This window comes from Dromaius novaehollandiae, chromosome 14 (genome assembly GCF_036370855.1).
Source record: "Dromaius novaehollandiae isolate bDroNov1 chromosome 14, bDroNov1.hap1, whole genome shotgun sequence".
NCBI lineage: Eukaryota > Metazoa > Chordata > Aves > Casuariiformes > Dromaiidae > Dromaius > Dromaius novaehollandiae.
In genome coordinates, this window is record NC_088111.1 from 11,527,657 (window position 1) to 11,546,312 (window position 18,656).

Sequence of the window (18,656 nt, forward strand, 5' to 3'; positions counted from 1 at the left end):
AGAGTAAACATAAAATAATATGTTCCAGATAAACAGCTGTGCACTCAGTCGCTCCAATCTGTCACTAGTTACTGAAGAGCTGCCTTTTCAGTTTTGACAGAAGTAGACTTGTGTATCTATTTACCTAAAAAGACCTTCTAGTGCTTTTGTTAGCATGGTGCTATGGCACTGTAAGTATACTGTACCACTTTGAGAAGTCACATTTTAACAACACCAGGTACGATGTGAGGTGAAGACAGTTCATATTAGCAGCTCCATTCACACTTTCTTTTACATTTCAGTGGACCGTATAGTTGGGCTGGACCAGATGGCCAAGATGACTGAAAGTTCTCTTCCTAGTGCTTCAAAAACCAAGAAAGGCATGTTCCGTACTGTTGGCCAACTCTATAAGGAGCAGCTGACCAAACTGATGACCACCCTAAGGAATACCAATCCCAACTTTGTTCGCTGTATCATTCCAAATCATGAAAAAAGGGTAAATTTCAAATGCTCAGTTTTCAGAATTCTGGCACATTATTCATGGAGAGTGCTGCTCGCTGTAACAGCACCTTGCAGCGCTGAATGTCTTCAGACATAAATAAGCAGCCAGCAAGATTTCTGCAAATTTCTACTGTGCTAAAAGTACTGTATGTTCCCTTTTCAGGCTGGCAAACTTGATGCCCATTTAGTACTGGAGCAGTTGCGCTGCAATGGTGTCCTGGAAGGTATTCGTATCTGCCGGCAGGGCTTCCCCAACAGAATTGTCTTCCAGGAGTTCCGCCAGCGGTAGGGATCTCTTGCTCTGTCCTAACTCAGGGGCTGAAAGTACTGTAATACATGTTTGCCTGTGCAAAATAAGCTGATGTGTTTCCCCAACACCTACGTCTTTTGACAGATACGAAATTCTTGCTGCAAATGCTATTCCTAAAGGATTCATGGATGGGAAGCAGGCTTGCATACTGATGGTGAGAAAAGCATTTTTGATTCTATTGATGATCAAGTCTATACTTCTTATATAAAAGCTGCTGGGAGCGAACAGAAATGAAAAGTAGTTTTTAATATCCTAAACCTCAGCATTGGTGTTAACAAATATCCCCGTTTTCTTCCAGATCAAAGCATTAGAACTTGATCCCAACCTGTACAGAATTGGACAGAGTAAAATCTTCTTCAGAACTGGTGTTCTTGCTCATCTGGAAGAGGAGAGGGACCTGAAGATCACAGACATTATTATTGCCTTCCAGGCTCAGTGCCGAGGCTACCTGGCAAGAAAGTAAGACTATGTACTAAGAAACAGAATGTCTTTGGCAACGAAGCATTGACAGTAGCCTTTAGTTATCTGTATAACAAACTGAAGATATTAAGATGTTTTATAATTATCATTACCTATTATTTGTACTGCATTAGCACTCAACTTGTGTCCAATGTCCAATTAGACTAATTACAAAGAATCAGCTACGTTGTAAGACTACTTACACTCTCTCTATAGTAAGTAAGCTCTCTGAGGCAATGGCCCATCATTTAAACGTGTGTGTACAAGTAGCACAAGGAGCATCCTTGCCTATGACTGAAATCTTAAGCATTCTTATAATACAAATAGCAGCACCACCGGCATTTATAAAATATTAAATAATTTCTTACACAGCTTGGGCATGAAGCACTGGACTCCTGAGTCATCTGGCATGATCTCAGTTAATCTACATCACAAAACTATTAACAGTAATACCCTTTTTGGCACATTACCAAGGCTTTCAAGTTGCTAAGCAAACAAATTTAAATCTAATAGGTTGAAAGAATGATCATCAATATCAGTTCTGAATGCCCAAGCACTCTGAAGAGATGCTCACACCCAGAACTAGATCGATACTTTGTGGTTTGTGCCCACTTATTGAGCATAAATGGACAAAAAGGTAGATTAAATAAAATCCTGAAAAACTAAACAAAGCACAGGCACTTTTTAAGTGATAAAAGAATTTGTGCCAGACTTCCCAAACTATGAGGCAAATCAGCAGACTTCCATGCCAGAGTTTCTTTGCTTAATGTGTGTATCTTACAGACATCGTGTGTTCTCAGACTGAATACATTTGCTTTGTGTTGTTAATCACAGAGCCTTTGCCAAGAGACAGCAACAGCTAACTGCAATGAAGGTTATCCAGAGAAACTGTGCTGCTTACCTGAAGCTGAGGAACTGGCAATGGTGGAGACTGTTCACTAAAGTGAGTGACTATTATCAGTGAATCTCTCCACAGCTTTCCGAAAGAAATGGATTGCACATGACACCAAGTCATGTCATGTCAGGAACACTCTGGATTAGAGATACACTGGATGTATTTATACAATACTATTAACATTAAAGGTAGTTCTAGCTTAGGATGAAACTCTGCTAGTTAAGCAGAGATTCATGCAAGATTTAGCATGTTTGGGGACTTTATTTAATTGTCAAAAATGGAACAAGTTTATATAGGTGGGCAATGAGAAGAGAGACTAAAACTGAATTTTGTAAATACACAGAGGTGCATATTTACAAGGAACTCAATAGCTCAAGAGTTCCCTCATTGGGACACTAAAAATTTTCCTGCTAGTCAGCCAAGCAAATGAAGTCTATTGTCCTATTGAAGAATGTCTTTTCAAGAACAGCCTTCACTTTGGATATGGAAAACTGTTCCTACTTGCACAGGCAGCAGCCTCATCTTCAAGCAGAAACAGACAATAACACGCCCAAGCGTGCATGCTGCCTTTCCGTGTAGCAGATAGAGCTTTGGTACATCCTAAATGCATGAAGGCAGGCTCAGAGCTCTCCAAAAAAGTGACACTATTGAAGGCAGAGGAGCTGACAAGGCTCAAAAAATTAACACAGATGTGGTTAAGAACAATATTGCTGAGGCTTGCTGATTTAAAGATGCTCACACCAAGCTTGGTTAGACAGTATCTGCTCACTACCCGCGCAACGACAGTGCTGCTATTAGTACCAGTCGACCTGGCACTTTTACGTATTGCATTCACTAACGTAAATACTGAAAGGAAACATTCATAAGAAAACTTCCCCCCCCCCACCAGGTGAAACCACTGCTGCAAGTCACCCGCCAAGAGGAAGAAATGCAGGCCAAGGATGAAGAACTGCAGAGAACTAAGGAAAGACAACAAAAAGCAGAGAGTGAATTGAAGGAGCTGGAACAGAAACATACCCAGGTGATTTACAGTGCTGAGCCTCTGGGAAATACTAGTCACTTTTTCTCCGTTTCTAGAAGCTATTAAAATAAAGGTGTCTTTTTAACTTATAATCTCACTTCTATGCATAGCAATGGACCAGAACGAAAGTTCAGTGCAGGCAAACTCCCCTACTTCAGGGGAGGCTGAACTTTCACACACAAGACCTGCTGTACAGCCACTGACCTCTACACTAGGACTACCTAACAAAAAGACACTGTGGGGCCATTTGCAGCCTAAATTTTAACTTCCTGCCCATTTTATCTATGTAGCTTTGTGAAGAGAAGAACCTCCTTCAAGAGCAGCTTCAGGCAGAAACTGAACTGTATGCTGAAGCTGAAGAGATGAGAGTCCGCTTAGCTGCTAAGAAACAAGAGCTGGAAGAGATTCTGCATGAAATGGAAGCCAGAATTGAGGAAGAGGAGGAGCGCAGCCAACAGCTGCAAGCAGAAAAGAAAAAGATGCAACAACAAATGCTGGTAAGGAGGCATAAGCCACAAACAGAGCCAATAAGTAGTAGACAGAGAAAAATCAGATTGGCAAACTTTGGATCCTATGAAAATGTTTGCTGTACAGCACTCCGTAGAATATGTGTTTATCCCACTGGAGAAAGAATGATCAATTGAGTTTCTTTCCTCCACACAGTTCTTTACAAACATTCTTCCACTCTCTCAATTTAAAACCATCTTTTTTCTAAAGAACTATTTTAACAAATCGTTCCTTCTAAATCACCAAGGCCAGTACAGGTTGTCTATTTCTCAGTAAAAACAAAGCCTGCAATGTACCCAACATGGACTGGCACATATTAAGCATTTCCTCTAGTCCAAGCAGTGTCTTATTTCCAGAATTCACATTTTGTGTGTTTCTTTCTCTCACCACAAAGGACCTTGAAGAACAGCTGGAAGAAGAAGAAGCTGCAAGGCAAAAACTGCAACTTGAAAAAGTAACAGCAGACGGCAAGATAAAGAAAATGGAAGATGATATTCTCATAATGGAAGATCAGAATAACAAGCTAACCAAGGTGAGTGTTGTGGGCTATTTATTTTTATTATTTTGTAAAAACAGTGCAACATGAGAGAAAATCTTCTCTCCACCTAAAAGAACAGGAACGCTTTTACTACGTGAGACAACATAGTCTCATGGGTATTCAGACTCATCAGACGATGGACTGATGAATCCACCCTGTACGGAACAAATCTCTTGACAATTTTGCCATGCTTATTTAAACATTCAAAATTGTATAAAAATATCAGCTTTGAGGTCTGTTGTGGGGACAGTATCTTCAAAAAATAATCCCCACAGCAGTCAAGCACAATCAGTGGAAAACGTCTTCTTGGCCCCAAGACGACTGAACCATTCTCTTGGTGCACAAAAGTGGTTTTCCTTGATTTGATAAGATATTTACCATTAGCCAACTTCCACTTAAATGCTCCTACTACTGCTTGACAGCATTTCCATATGTCTGTGCCAGCTAAACATCTTACTAACTGGGTTCTACCTGGGTAAGAGTGGCTCATCCAATCCTCCAACACTGTATTATCCATAGAGTTCTCTATACATTTCCATGAGCCTTTCAGGCAGATGTCAAACACTAATTTCAGCCAAACTTCCTGATTAAAATTGAAAGTAAGCATGTATTTGAGTACTTTTTGAAAGGGGATGTTCCTCTGAACTGGGCCCTGTACTTACAAGCCATTAGAGTGAGTACAAGATTCTAATAGCAGCAGATCTGAGAATATGGAAGTACTAGAAACCAGTTTTCATCTCCTCTGGTATTGGCGGATTGGAATGTGTCACTACAATTTCAGGTTATGCAGCATTAAAAAGACAGTATCTTGGACATTTTTTAGTTGGCAGAGAGATGTTTCATGATCACCAAAAACAGACACTTCAGATAATAAAAGTATTTTATTTTTCTTAAGGAAAGAAAACTCCTTGAGGAAAGAATAAGTGATCTAACAACGAATCTTGCAGAAGAAGAAGAAAAAGCCAAAAATCTTACAAAGCTGAAAAACAAACATGAATCTATGATTTCAGAACTGGAAGGTAACACAAACAAGTGTTTTATGTCAGCTGTTTGATACACGTTAAAAAAAAACAAACAATCTGGAGAGAACTTTTTCAAAATTTTGTGTGGTCTTCCAGATTTCATATGCTGAAGCCATTTTATTCCAAAACAAGAAAGTGTGAATGAGAATCACCAAAATCCTAGGGTCAGAACAATGCATAAACTATAGATACCTACTTTTTCATATAGAAGAGGAAAGGAAAGGAAGTTAGGAAAAGTTAGTGCTTCTTCTGGAGAAAGAGAAATATCTGATTTTTTTGGGTGGCTGGAAGTAAGTGAGGACAGCAAAGTACTGCATGTTGTTTCAGAAACACAGTGATTTTTAGTTAAACATTTGGCCTTACTGGAGGCCAAAACATTCATGTGACTAAGTTCAGAATTACATTAAGGACTTCTTATGCTAACCTACTCCCATGACTAAAATCCTTATTTTTTCAGTGCGACTGAAGAAAGAAGAGAAGAGCAGACAAGAACTGGAGAAAATAAAGAGGAAGTTGGAAGGGGACTCAAGTGATCTGCATGAGCAAATCGCAGACCTCCAGGCACAGATCGCTGAGCTAAAGATGCAATTGGCCAAGAAGGAGGAAGAGCTGCAAGCTGCTCTAGCCAGGTATTCACTCCTGAATCTACAGGCACACTGAATTTCTCCAGCTGGAACACATCTCCCCTTCCCAGACACAGGGATCAATCTCTGAATCTCCTCTTTCAGTTACATCCTCTGCATGCTTCCCCTACCTCCAAACTGACATTGTGCTAACAAAAATTACACTACCTCATAGACACATCTAATCTTCCCTACAGATATCAGTGAAAACTCTTCTTCCCAATGGCCTTGGCAGTGCTGCCAAGTAGAGAATGGATAGTAACATCATAATTCACAGGTTTGGCCTTTTAGGCAGAAATTACTTAGAGTCTGACCCTGATCCACTCCAGTCACTGTGGATTTTTCTGTATAGACTTAAGTGGGACAATGCTCAGCCAAACCTTTTGCTGAATCAGCTGATTCAGCATCTCCAGGTATTGTGTCCTGATAAAGTCCAGCTGTCAGATCCCTTTTGCCTCTGTTCCCGCTCTTTCTTTGGTACTTTCTTGCACTGGGAGCCAGCATATTACATGTAAAACAGCTGACGAAGCCTATGATCCTCTTAACACTATATATCATATGGGAGAGGAAAAATTTAGTTTTTCTGTTCATTGGTTAGGACAATCTGCACAATGAGCTGAACCTACAGATTGAAGGTAGGTATATGTAGATCTAATGCAGGACTTACAAAACTCTCTGACATAGCTTTCTGCTCACAATTACCAATTACCACTAAGTACCACCGAGAACTCTATAATACCAAAGCACTAAATATATATAGTTCAAGTACACAGCATCACAAGCCATCTTAAATAGAGGTAGATACAGCATTAGGTAGGTTAACCACATTTCCTACTAAAGTGATAACACAAAACTAAATACTTTCAGTTTGTTAAGATTAAAATTACACCTTGCGTATAAACCTTTTTAATTTCTGAAAGAACTTCTCAAAGTGAAAATTTTTTTTAATATATAAAATGAAATAATTTCCTTTCAGGCTTGAAGATGAAACTGGTCACAAAAACAATGCCCTCAAGAAGATCCGTGAGTTGGAAGCTCATATCTCTGATCTCCAGGAAGACTTGGAGTCTGAGAGAGCTGCAAGAAACAAAGCAGAAAAACAGAAGAGAGACCTTGGTGAAGAGCTGGAGGCTCTTAAGACAGAGCTTGAGGATACTCTGGATACCACAGCCACCCAGCAAGAGCTCAGGTACGGAGACCTAGCATATAGGCCAAAAGTAAACATCACCAAGCTCAATACAATACTGTCTAGTGATTCATATGGAGCAAAGAAGATATATTTGTACATCTGAAAGTGAGAAGTTAGCAAGGTTGGTGGGAAGGTTATTTTTCTAGACTTTGACAGTGATGGTCTCCAAGATGTAGATGGTCAAATTAGTCAAATTTAAGTTATCTAGATTATTTTTCTGGAGCCAGGTATCTAATTTTCAGTCACAGCACTGCCCATCTTAGGCACCTAAATAATTCAGTCTTGTACTTAATTAGATAATAGTTCTAAATCCGATTTTTTTCCTAGGACCAGGACTTAGCATTTCCACCCACATGGCTTTCAGCTGTGTTGCAGCATGTAGCTTTCCAACTCCCAAATGCCCAAAAACCCTAAATAAGAATTGAATATGTGCTTTGGCAGCTGCAGTAACCTTCTATAACTGTGCAGTAGTGCTATTTTCCTTGTGACTGGAACACTCTTATCTGCTGCTGTTCCATTTATGTGTTATCTTCCAGAGCAAAGCGTGAACAGGAGGTCACAGTGCTGAAGAGAGCTCTGGAGGAGGAGACTCGAACTCATGAAGCCCAGGTCCAGGAGATGAGACAAAAGCACACTCAAGCTGTGGAAGAGCTAACAGAGCAGCTGGAACAATTTAAACGGGTAAACAGTAACCCATCTCATTGAAAACTATCCACTGGATAACATGGCTTCCTTCTGTAGATCACCTTTCTTCACTTAATGCTTTTAGGCTAAAGCAAACCTGGATAAGACCAAACAGACACTGGAGAAAGACAATGCTGAGCTGGCTAATGAAGTCAGGAGCCTGAATCAGGCCAAACAAGATGTGGAGCACAAAAAGAAGAAGCTGGAAGTACAGCTGCAAGAGTTACAGTCCAAATACACTGATGGAGAGCGTGTTCGGACAGAACTCAATGAAAAAGTTCATAAATTACAGGTAAAAGGGAGTGTGACCTTTTACTGTTGATACTTGGGCTTGAGAAGACCAGGTAGACTCTGCTTTATCAGAGCACATCTGGAAAAAACCTGGCCCTGTTGACTTCAGATGTAATGTTCCCTTTTTTGTCAGCTGTAGGATTCCTACCTTGAATTCCTACTTTGGTAGGAACTCCTACTACAATGAAATGATTATAACCACACTGTCTCAAGGAGGTGAAAGCTTTCAGCCTCATGATCCCTCTATATATGCTGTGATCTGTAATGCCACATACAACAAACAGACCAGTGTGGTCTGTTCAGTGACTGTGTTGCATACTTTACAGAGAGGTTTTTTTGCTTGAGGTGACCCAGAAGCGTAGCAGCAGATTCAGATCCTGTCTGAAGTTAGGATTTCAGTCTAGAGCAAACTAAAGTTGGAGGAAGATATTGAAGTTGTGCAAAAAAATGAGTATATTTACTGTGGTCTCTCATAGATTGAGGTTGAAAATGTTACTGGTTTGCTCAATGAAGCAGAAAGCAAGACAATCAAATTGACCAAAGATGTTGCAACCTTAGGATCTCAGCTGCAAGACACACAGGTAAACTTGCATCCAGTACAGCTCACCTATAGAATATACAAAATGCAGTATAAACACCTAAACTAATTACCATATTGCTGGTTGATGTGGTGACTATAGGAGCTGCTTCAGGAAGAAACACGGCAGAAGCTAAATGTGTCTACCAAGCTTCGTCAGTTGGAGGATGAGAAGAACAGCTTGCAGGAGCAGTTGGATGAAGAAGTAGAAGCAAAACAAAATCTGGAGAGACATATTTCAACACTGACAATACAGGTATCAGTGCCATAGCTAAATCGCTAGCTCCATCACTGAGAGTTTTGTCAGTAATTCCAGAGGTTTCAGATCTGTAGAACTATCCTGGCATAACAGGTAGACCTTCAGGGAACTAGTTGTTAGCCCAGATGGCATCAGTGAAGCACTACAATGGAGCCAGCAGTCTCCTTCTTCTTTACAGTGTGATCTCTAGGATAGGTACAAACACAAGATAGGTATAAATGCAAGATAGCTCCTGACATAGTCTTGCACATGAGGCCTGTATGTGCCTACTAGGCCTGTAGTGTGCTTTATTTTTTGAAGGATGGGTGATTGGTAACTCCCACTAGCTTCACATGGGTCAAATTAATTAAGATTTCTGGATCATAGTTGTCTTACGGCCACCTTCTCTGCCAAACTTTACTGTTTCTGCCGTAAGATTCATTTCATTCTCCGAATTCAAATTTCAGCTGTCTGACTCTAAGAGGAAACTACAGGAATACGTCAGCACAGTAGAAACATTGGAAGAAGGCAAAAAGAAATTCCAGAGAGAAATTGAGGGTCTCACACAACAGTTTGAGGAAAAGGCTGCTTCTTACGACAAACTGGAAAAAACCAAGAACAGACTCCAGCAGGAGCTGGACGACCTGGTGGTGGACTTAGACAACCAACGTCAGCTGGTCTCTAATCTGGAGAAGAAGCAGAAGAAGTTTGATCAGGTATGGATTTAAGATTAACTTCCTTGCTGTGTTACCACCTAACTTTCCTGGAACTTACAGAGATACCACTGGTTTAGTAAAAGATAAAGCAGGGTCAGAAAAAAAATTAAAACTGAATTACTCATAAAACAGTTAATTTTCTATTCATATACATTTATGAAAATGCAGAGATTTTCTCTGTCGTTAACAACTGACAAGACAGCTGCAACAGAAAAACCCTACTGCTAATGACTTTCTGTATCAATTTACCTTTTTACAGATGCTAGCCGAAGAGAAAAACATTTCTTCCAAATATGCAGATGAAAGGGACAGAGCAGAAGCTGAAGCTAGAGAAAAAGAAACAAAGGCTTTATCATTGGCTCGGGCACTTGAAGAGGCTTTGGAAGCCAAAGAAGAACTGGAGAGAACAAACAAAATGTTGAAAGCTGAAATGGAAGATCTTGTTAGCTCCAAAGATGATGTTGGCAAGAATGTAAGTTTCTAGCTCAGAACGATTTCCACAATAATAACTTAAAATAACAGTTAACAAAGAAATCATTGTTTTCAGCATGGGAAGTTCTCTGTAGCACACAAATCCATTCAGCAATATCAGATATTTCATGCAGAATTCAAAGGTTATCCCACTTATGCCCAAACCTTCAAGAGACTTGGCAAAGTAACTGTAAGCATCTTTATTCTTGACATGACTTCAAGCTTGAAGAAGATTCCTATTGATTTCTAAGACAGAAAAAAAATTAAAGCAATTCTAAATCATTTGCTAGTTTATTAAGCAGCTTTGAAGTTGTAAACTCTGCAGATCTAATTTTACTAATTATATTTGACTGTCCCCCCAACCATTCACATAGCTACATGTAGCACCAACCATTCACATAGCTACAAGAAATTTCCACTGATGCCTTGTCAATCACTTTTTTATTACAGCGACATGATAATATTACTCCTAATACTAACTGAATTCTATGATGATACTTGACTAGATTAAAAATCAAAGTGTGGGAAATACAGAATCTCAGGTTATAAGATCTTTTATCTTAAGACAGATTTATAACTGTACAAAAAATGCTAGCTTACCACTTTCAGTGCTCTTGCAAATAACTCATTCATTGTCCACATTCAGATATGACTTATATTGCAGATAGACTATGTTTTAGCTAGAATTATTTTTTATTTCTTATAACAACTCGATTAATTTCTTCTTGTTTGAAAGGTCCACGAATTGGAGAAGTCTAAACGTGCCTTTGAACAACAAGTAGAAGAGATGAAGACACAATTAGAAGAGCTGGAAGATGAACTACAGGCTACTGAAGATGCCAAACTCAGGTTGGAGGTCAACATGCAAGCCCTGAAAGTACAGTTTGAGAGAGACTTACAAGCCAGAGATGAACAGAATGAGGAGAAGAGAAGACAACTCCTTAGACAGGTATCATTCTCTTTGTTGCCTTTGTAAATGTCTCACTAAAACAGCTGAAAGTCCCCAGCCTCATGCCATTACTAAAGCACTTTAATATAAGGAGGAAACATTATATTCCCTTGCGCTTGGTAAATTAAAATTCCTAGCTTATTACACTAAAAAAAGGCACAGAACAGCATTACATTATTTTTTTTTCTGTCTAAATAGCAGGTGCACACTGTCAACAGGTGTAGCAATTTAACACTACAATTAATATTATCTAAAACATGAATTGTTATTTCTCACACAATAAGGAGAAATTTGCCTACGTTCTCAGTGCAAGTGAAAAAAAAGACAGCTTCTAATATATCTGCCTTCCCAAGGCACAGTAAATGGATCCAAAAGCACTGGAAATGAAAATGGACAGGACAGAGCCTTAGCATAGCAGTGTTGTGACAGCATGGATAAATATTGTATTCATCACCCTGTAATATGCATACTTCCATGAGGACAGAACTCAAATTGCTAACTTCTTTCAAGAACCTTCAGTATCCAAACAAAATGAAAATGTCTCTTAACTGCCATTGATACCACAATTAATAGAGCTTTAGGGGGATGTATACATTACCCAGACATATACAAAGAGCGTTTAAAAGTGCTCAAGGACTTTCCTAAACTTATGTCATCTTCTTTAATGATCAGCTCCATGAATATGAAACAGAACTGGAAGATGAGCGGAAGCAACGTGCCCTGGCAGCTGCAGCCAAAAAGAAGTTGGAGATTGATGTTAAAGATCTAGAAGGTCAAGCTGATTCTGCTAATAAAGCTCGGGAAGAAGCCATTAAACAGCTTCGCAAACTACAGGTATGTAATTCCACAAATCTTGTTTTTTCCACTGCTGTCCTTCATACAGCCACGATATGAAAGCTAGATGACATTGGTTAAAGGGTCAGTTTTAACTAAACTCCCATAGCCAAGTACCTGTGATGCCCAATTTGAGTGACAATGAAAAACTTCACATAACAAACCATGCAAATCTTAAACTTTATCAACACAGAGAACTTCCAAAACTGTCAGGCCAGCACTCATGCTATTGACTTACCCACACAAAGGAAAACATAGATTCCAATGTACAGAAAGGGCCATCGGGTAAAATTTACTATAGGGCTTCAGTCCTGGTCCTAACACTGACTCAAATGCATGAAACTGTTCAGAAATCCTGATGTTTCTGAAACAGCATTTTCCTGTTTATACTGTAACTCTCCATATCAACTGTTCTGTCATATGCTGACAGCTAAGCAATGACAATGGATATATTCTGAATGCTTAAGATCCCATGCGTACTTAAATAGTCAAAGGAAATAAGGACAATAGGCATTACAAAAGCTGCAGCACACAAGTGAAAGCATCCCTCTTCTTGGAATGGCATTTCAGACCTTTCTAACATGTGCTAGCTGATTGTTACTGAACATATCCTTGAAGCAGGTATTATGACTATGTAAATCTATATGTGTTCTGATCTGTCCAAACTTCTTACTAAAGTTGTGATAAAGCCAGGCAAAAGTAAATCTTTGTAATTCTTTTCAACTAGGCTCAGATGAAGGACTACCAACGGGAGCTGGATGATGCACGAGCTGCCAGAGAAGAAATATTTGCCACAGCCAGAGAAAATGAGAAGAAAGCCAAGAGCCTGGAAGCAGAACTCATTCAGCTTCAAGAGGTAACGTGGGAATCTTTTAGAGCAATATGAAGCATATGATCTACTGTGAACTGCACATGATCTTCAGTAACAAAATAGAACTTGCACTTTTAAGAACTGAAACAAATGTAATAGCTATGAGGGATGGAAAGCTATAAGCAGAACTTCTTGTAACAAGTCCCATGTCTTCTGTGTGCTCCAGTGACCTTGTCAGAACTACATCTGAGCATTCCCAGATTAAGTTGAAAAAGTTACCTCAGAGAAAGGCAAAGTCCAACAGATTTAAGGGGAAATGAACTATATGATCCAATACAAACTGTTTTCAATAGCCACAAATTCCCGAAGTCTTGTTAGTGGTAGAAGTCCTAGGTGTATTAAATGGAAATCTTTGTGACTAAAAACAATAAAATAGAAACCAGCTGTGTATTTTGTTGTACTTCCCTAGGATTTAGAGTACAGTAAGAATTTATTCTGTTAACAAGACAACCCAGCTTACACTGGTTTTAGCATGATATGCAAGACTGATCTTTCTATGACTAATTTCATCTGAACTCTGGCTCATTTTATTACCATGCTGCCTTTTCTTTTCTCCTAGGATCTGGCTGCTGCGGAGAGAGCTCGCAAACAAGCTGATCTGGAGAAAGAAGAGATGGCAGAGGAACTTGCAAGTGCTGCTTCTGGAAGGTAGGAATGGACTGGATTACCTGCAAGGCTATCGTCAAGAGGCATTCAGCAGCAGACAAAGTATGATCTTGTGACGATCTAGCCTTGACAAAACAACATGCACACATATGATCTGTTTCATTGAAATATCTAGTTCAGTTTTCTCTATGAATTAGGAGCAGGTCCTAATAGTTTCAGACATATCCAACTGGTCAGAGACTAACTACACACTTCCTGAATTTAAACTTAAAGGACAAGCCTCCAGGATGAGAAACGGCGCCTAGAGGCAAGAATTGCACAACTGGAGGAAGAGCTAGAAGAGGAACAAAGCAACATGGAGGCAATGGGTGATCGCATGAGGAAAGCAGTACAGCAGGTAGAGTTCATTTCAGCATGTGTGTGTCACTTTCTGTTTGTAATCCAGCAAAAGCTATTTGTGGTTCTGAATAAATATTTGGAGAGTTGCCACAAAGAATATTTCCTGTCATTTCCCCAAAAGCTGGCAACACTTTTGACAGCATCCATTCTCACCCTTGCAGGCAGAGCAGCTGAACAACGAGCTGGCAACAGAGCGCTCCACTGCACAGAAGAATGAAAGTGCTCGGCAGCAACTGGAGAGGCAAAACAAAGAGCTGAAGAGTAAACTGCAGGAGATGGAGGGAGCCGTGAAGTCCAAATTCAAAGCTACAATTGCTGCTCTGGAGGCCAAAATTGCTTCTCTTGAAGAGCAATTGGAACAGGAAGCCAGGTAGTGGACTCCCAGAGGGCACAGACATCTACTCATTGATCCAGTCACTGAGAAACCCAAGCAAACAAATGTGTACAGGACTTGTGTCATCAGGCTCTCAAGTGCCACTGGGGTTTGGTAAAGTCTCTCCCCCACTTAACATTTCTTAGAGACGTGGCCAGTAATCGGAATTATTATAGGTTCTAAGGAACAGTTTATTACTGGAAAGTTCTACAGGTATCAAAGGCAAGGATCTCCTCCCCTACGTGTTCAGGGTAACCCTACCAGGTTAATCTCCATTACACTTTGTGCTATCTGTAAGACTATTTCTTGAGGAAATCACCTTGTGTTTTAGAGCAGATCTCCTTACCCCTTGGAGCCCCTCTAGCATCCAGCAAGGAGAAATACATATTTGTTTCGATCAGAATGAGAATGTGACACTTAAGTTTTGCTCAGAATTCATTTGTTATCTTCAAAAAGGCCTTTAATATATGGGTCCTTGGTGCCAGTTTCACAAGCAACATGCTTGGGGCAGGTGAGGGCTACACACCTTCCAGATCACCAAATGTCACACTGTCATTTGCAGAGAGAAGCAGGTTGCAGCCAAGACGTTACGCCAGAAGGACAAGAAGCTAAAGGATGCATTGCTGCAGGTGGAGGATGAAAGAAAGCAAGCGGAACAGTACAAAGAGCAGGTATCATGAAGGTCTTAGTCTGGGGCAAAGGGACTTCTGGGTTTTACCCCCAAGAAAGGAAGATTCCCTGCTCTGTCTCAAAGAAATATCCCAAGAAAGGCCAGACATATAGCTACTGGGAGGAAGGAGGCTCTTCATTCTAGAAAGCAGACTGTCTGCTTGGCTTTTGTGCTGGGAAAGCTATACAGCCCTCTGCTAAACTCAGCCTCAACAATATGATTCTCCTTCCATCCTGAGGCAAGTGTCAAAGTCCTAGTCCTTGTCAAGCAGCCAGCTGCAACAGTCTGACTGTGCACAGGGATTAAACAGGACTATGTCCAATATCCCTACTGGTACATGAATGGAGATATTTGTCCAACACTGAGAAGTTTAGCTTTACATAATGCACACAAACCTGCAAACAGAAAAGCAGAAGTGCAGCAAAAGAAACAGTGAAGTAGTGTCTGAATACAGCATCTATCAGCAAAATGAACTTCCATGAAGTAAAACTATTTTTAATTTTTCTAGATTTTAAGGTTCCACCTTTAATTCAGGCATGTTTTAGTAAAGTTCTCTCAAAAAAAATGAAAATTGAAATGAGAAATGTAAAGCTTTCAAATCTCTTTCAACTTAAAGCATTACTCTTTAATTTCCCTTTAGGCCGAGAAGGGCAACACACGACTCAAGCAACTGAAAAGGCAGCTGGAGGAGGCTGAGGAAGAGTCTCAACGTATCAACGCGAACCGCAGGAAGCTGCAGAGAGAGCTGGATGAAGCTACTGAGAGTAACGAAGCCCTGGGCCGGGAGGTTGCGGCACTGAAGAGCAAGCTCAGGTAGAGTGCTCTTGTTTGGCATAGCTGTTCCCACTCAGTAAGAGCCTTCAAATTCTGAATTAAACTACATAAGTGAAAAAAATCTGTTCAAGACCAGACACTCTGAAGATACTGGGAATTTACAGCCTCCTTGTATTAGCTTGGCAGATACAACCATGGGCCAGATTAAGAAGGTGAAGTGAGTTTCATAGGCTGCAGCGTTCTCAGGCTTTCAGCTGTGAGGTGAACAACTGTGATAACATGGCACAGGCCTTATGTTTTTTCTGACTGAAACTCCTGTTGGCTTAAATAGGAGTAGAACTAGGTTGGTTGCTTTTGAAAATACCCCTCGTAGTAATGGCTGTATATGCTCATTTGTACAGTTAAAAATGGGTAGGCACGCTCATGCTTTTCACGCTTTCACACATGCCCAACTCACACTCAGTGACTGTAACCAGTCTTACACAACATCACAGGCAGCAAAAGGCAAAGCACGTTATGTGACTCTTACTCCAAAAGCCACTTTAGACTTTGCCATGTAGGGATTCAGTGTCATCAGACCAAGGAAAAGACCAAAATTTCCCTTTGCATTTTCTTGTTAGAGCTGACTGGGGAAAAGATAAAGCAGTGTTCAGCCAGCTACATACCTGAGTACCCCTCGCTGTACTCGCTGGGCCTGAAAACACCAAATCAAAGAAATAAAGCAGCTGATTTGAATTATGAGGAAATTGCTGTGCCTACACCATCATACTGTGAAACCTCAGTTTCCACCTAAAAACAAGAGTATTTCAGATGAAAATAAAGCACCTACCTAGTTCTTACAGATCTTTTTCAGGTTAATAGTGTGTTTGCCAGTAATGTCCATGAATCTTCAGGTGTGGATTTCCTTGAAGGTGGAGTGTTAGGGATGTGATAATCTTTCCCATTAGCACCATCTCGGGTGGTGTGTGCTCCTGGTTGTCTCAGAAAGGAGTGGCTGCAGCCAGCCCTTTTTACGCAGTATAGCATTAAGTTGACTTTTTGTTTGATCTGAATGCAATGTAATTGGCTGTAATGTACTTTATTTAATTATTTAAAAGTAATCTACCTACCTCTGATAATGACCATGTGCTTAGTATAACTGCCCAGGACTCTCTATCTCTGTTTCAGAGGGACACAGGAACCTTCGCAATGACTAAGCAGGTACCATGCCTTCAACTTTGCAGCTAGCTTGTGTTGTACAAATTTCCATTTTCTTTGGCCCAAGTAAAATTTATGTGAGGTTTCTGCAAACTGTGAAGGCTTGGATATCTTGGCGTTAATCTGTTTTATCAAAAGAGACAAATATTACAATAATCTAGCTGTTCATCAGTGACTCATCTTTCTTACAACTAGGTTACGTACTGATGCAGACTTACCAACGTTGCATTGTCACTTCTCATAAGCTCTATCAACATGGAGTACCTAATAAACTACTCTGATTTTTTTCTGCATGGGAACTTTCTTACACCTCTCTACAGCCACAATCAAAGATGAAAATGTTGCAAACCAAATATACCACTGATTAGTAAAACCGATTAAAAACACTAATGAATATGAATGGGAGCATCACAGCATGTTGTTAGAATTTCACAGTATTTCTTATGCATATTGTAATATTGACTCTAAGGTAAGATCCTATCTAATTCACAGAAGATTTGGGAAGACCTTACCTGCATGTGATTTATTACACATTCATGCCATCCAATCACAGATAAAAGAGAAAAATCTTGCCTTTCATTACACAGCATTTTGTGCTTGTATTACTTACAAATAGCTATTACTTAGGCTTTTAAAGCTATTTGTAGACATCATGTTGCTTGCATACTGTCCTTATAAGGTTATAGCATAGACACAGAAATTAACATTGACACTGTAACCTAGCACAGCATCTTATTATGCTTTATTGCACTCTCTGGAGATAGGAATAACATCTGCTTTTACAAAAATTAGAGAGCTACTGCCTTGTAATATTTGTATATCTTTTCTTTTACATATGCTAGATTTTGCTCTGAATACACAAATATTTAAAGAGGATGTCTTGTCCTTGCATGTGCCTTTTAGTCAGCTTAATATTTCCAGTCAGACTGTTGTTCGAGCACTATTTCAGTAGCACCTATTCAAAGGTAGATTAAATAGAGAAATGCTAAGCAAAATACTAATGCTTAGGGCTTGTCTCAGCTGTACACATGAATCTAAAGGCAGTGATGCAAATGACTACATGAATATTATCAGAATACTTGTTTTAGGGGAACAGATTTAAACTAAAAGTGTTTATCCACAGGGTCTGTACCAGTTGAAGTAAGTTTTAAGTTTACGCATATTGCAACAGTTTATGTTAACAAGGGCTTGGTCTGTCATAGCAAGTTCACTTCTTTGTAGCCAAAACTGTACTGCAAGGCTTGGTTAGATGCTTCCTGCTATGGCCAGGAACTGTTACTTCCCACCAGTGCCCTGTTCCCATATAGTACTTCAGTGAACTACCACAATGTAAACAGTCATCTGACAAATGACTCGCAGATAACAGCCCAGACAGCAGCAGTGCGAGGGGCTAAGGAGCTCTTTCTGGTGAGGACTGAAAGAACTTTATCGACAGGAATTAATGAATTTATTGACCTAACCAAAACTTTCTTGTTAAACAGTAGTAGCAAATATCTGCTGTCATAAAGTAGCAGATACTGTTCGACTCTGCTAAGTACATGATAGAGTAGAAATGACATACCCTTGTGTTCACTGCATGCCCTCCACACCAGAAGAACTAAGGGTAGCTAACAATAGATCTTAGACCAAGTTTTATGGTCCAGATAATTGCTCAGTTACACCAAAGTTTAAGGGTAGAATAGTGGAAAATAGTAGATTACATACCAAAAGGAGTTCCACCTTGGAAATACAGGTTTATGCCTCTGAAATAAGTTAGTCCAGCCAACGTTCTTGCCCACATCCCTTGTACAGAAGACTGAACTTTGGAACTGAATAGCTGCTCCAGGAAGGACAACACAGGCTTAGTCTTCTGCAAGGACAAGACAAGCCTTTAAATATTTATGCATGATCGCTGTACCGAAAAGCGTGGAGTTGGGTGTATTTAACACCAAATTAGTAATTTTGGCATAACATTCAGTGATC

General features: G+C 39.9%; 1 protein-coding gene across 4 annotated transcripts in view; it reads left to right on the forward strand.

The window, feature by feature from the left end:
- Positions 1 to 18,656, forward strand: part of MYH11 (myosin heavy chain 11) — a 64,348-nt gene that overhangs the window by 44,043 nt on the left and 1,649 nt on the right. For 2 of the 4 annotated variants that reach the window (XM_064520340.1, XM_026096333.2), the window contains 25 exons: positions 282 to 475; positions 644 to 765; positions 875 to 944; positions 1,089 to 1,249; positions 2,084 to 2,192; positions 3,034 to 3,165; positions 3,456 to 3,662; positions 4,067 to 4,204; positions 5,106 to 5,229; positions 5,690 to 5,861; positions 6,832 to 7,044; positions 7,581 to 7,725; positions 7,814 to 8,020; positions 8,496 to 8,600; positions 8,700 to 8,852; positions 9,302 to 9,550; positions 9,810 to 10,022; positions 10,758 to 10,970; positions 11,643 to 11,804; positions 12,532 to 12,660; positions 13,235 to 13,323; positions 13,555 to 13,678; positions 13,842 to 14,050; positions 14,616 to 14,724; positions 15,364 to 15,536. In XM_064520340.1, the coding sequence (XP_064376410.1) occupies positions 282 to 475; positions 644 to 765; positions 875 to 944; positions 1,089 to 1,249; positions 2,084 to 2,192; positions 3,034 to 3,165; positions 3,456 to 3,662; positions 4,067 to 4,204; positions 5,106 to 5,229; positions 5,690 to 5,861; positions 6,832 to 7,044; positions 7,581 to 7,725; positions 7,814 to 8,020; positions 8,496 to 8,600; positions 8,700 to 8,852; positions 9,302 to 9,550; positions 9,810 to 10,022; positions 10,758 to 10,970; positions 11,643 to 11,804; positions 12,532 to 12,660; positions 13,235 to 13,323; positions 13,555 to 13,678; positions 13,842 to 14,050; positions 14,616 to 14,724; positions 15,364 to 15,536 (3,922 nt within the window). Of the gene's footprint in view, positions 1 to 281; positions 476 to 643; positions 766 to 874; positions 945 to 1,088; positions 1,250 to 2,083; positions 2,193 to 3,033; positions 3,166 to 3,455; positions 3,663 to 4,066; positions 4,205 to 5,105; positions 5,230 to 5,689; positions 5,862 to 6,831; positions 7,045 to 7,580; positions 7,726 to 7,813; positions 8,021 to 8,495; positions 8,601 to 8,699; positions 8,853 to 9,301; positions 9,551 to 9,809; positions 10,023 to 10,757; positions 10,971 to 11,642; positions 11,805 to 12,531; positions 12,661 to 13,234; positions 13,324 to 13,554; positions 13,679 to 13,841; positions 14,051 to 14,615; positions 14,725 to 15,363; positions 15,537 to 16,664; positions 16,698 to 18,656 lie in introns of all 4 variants that reach the window. The other 2 variants (XM_064520342.1, XM_064520343.1) reach the window with 2 other exon arrangements.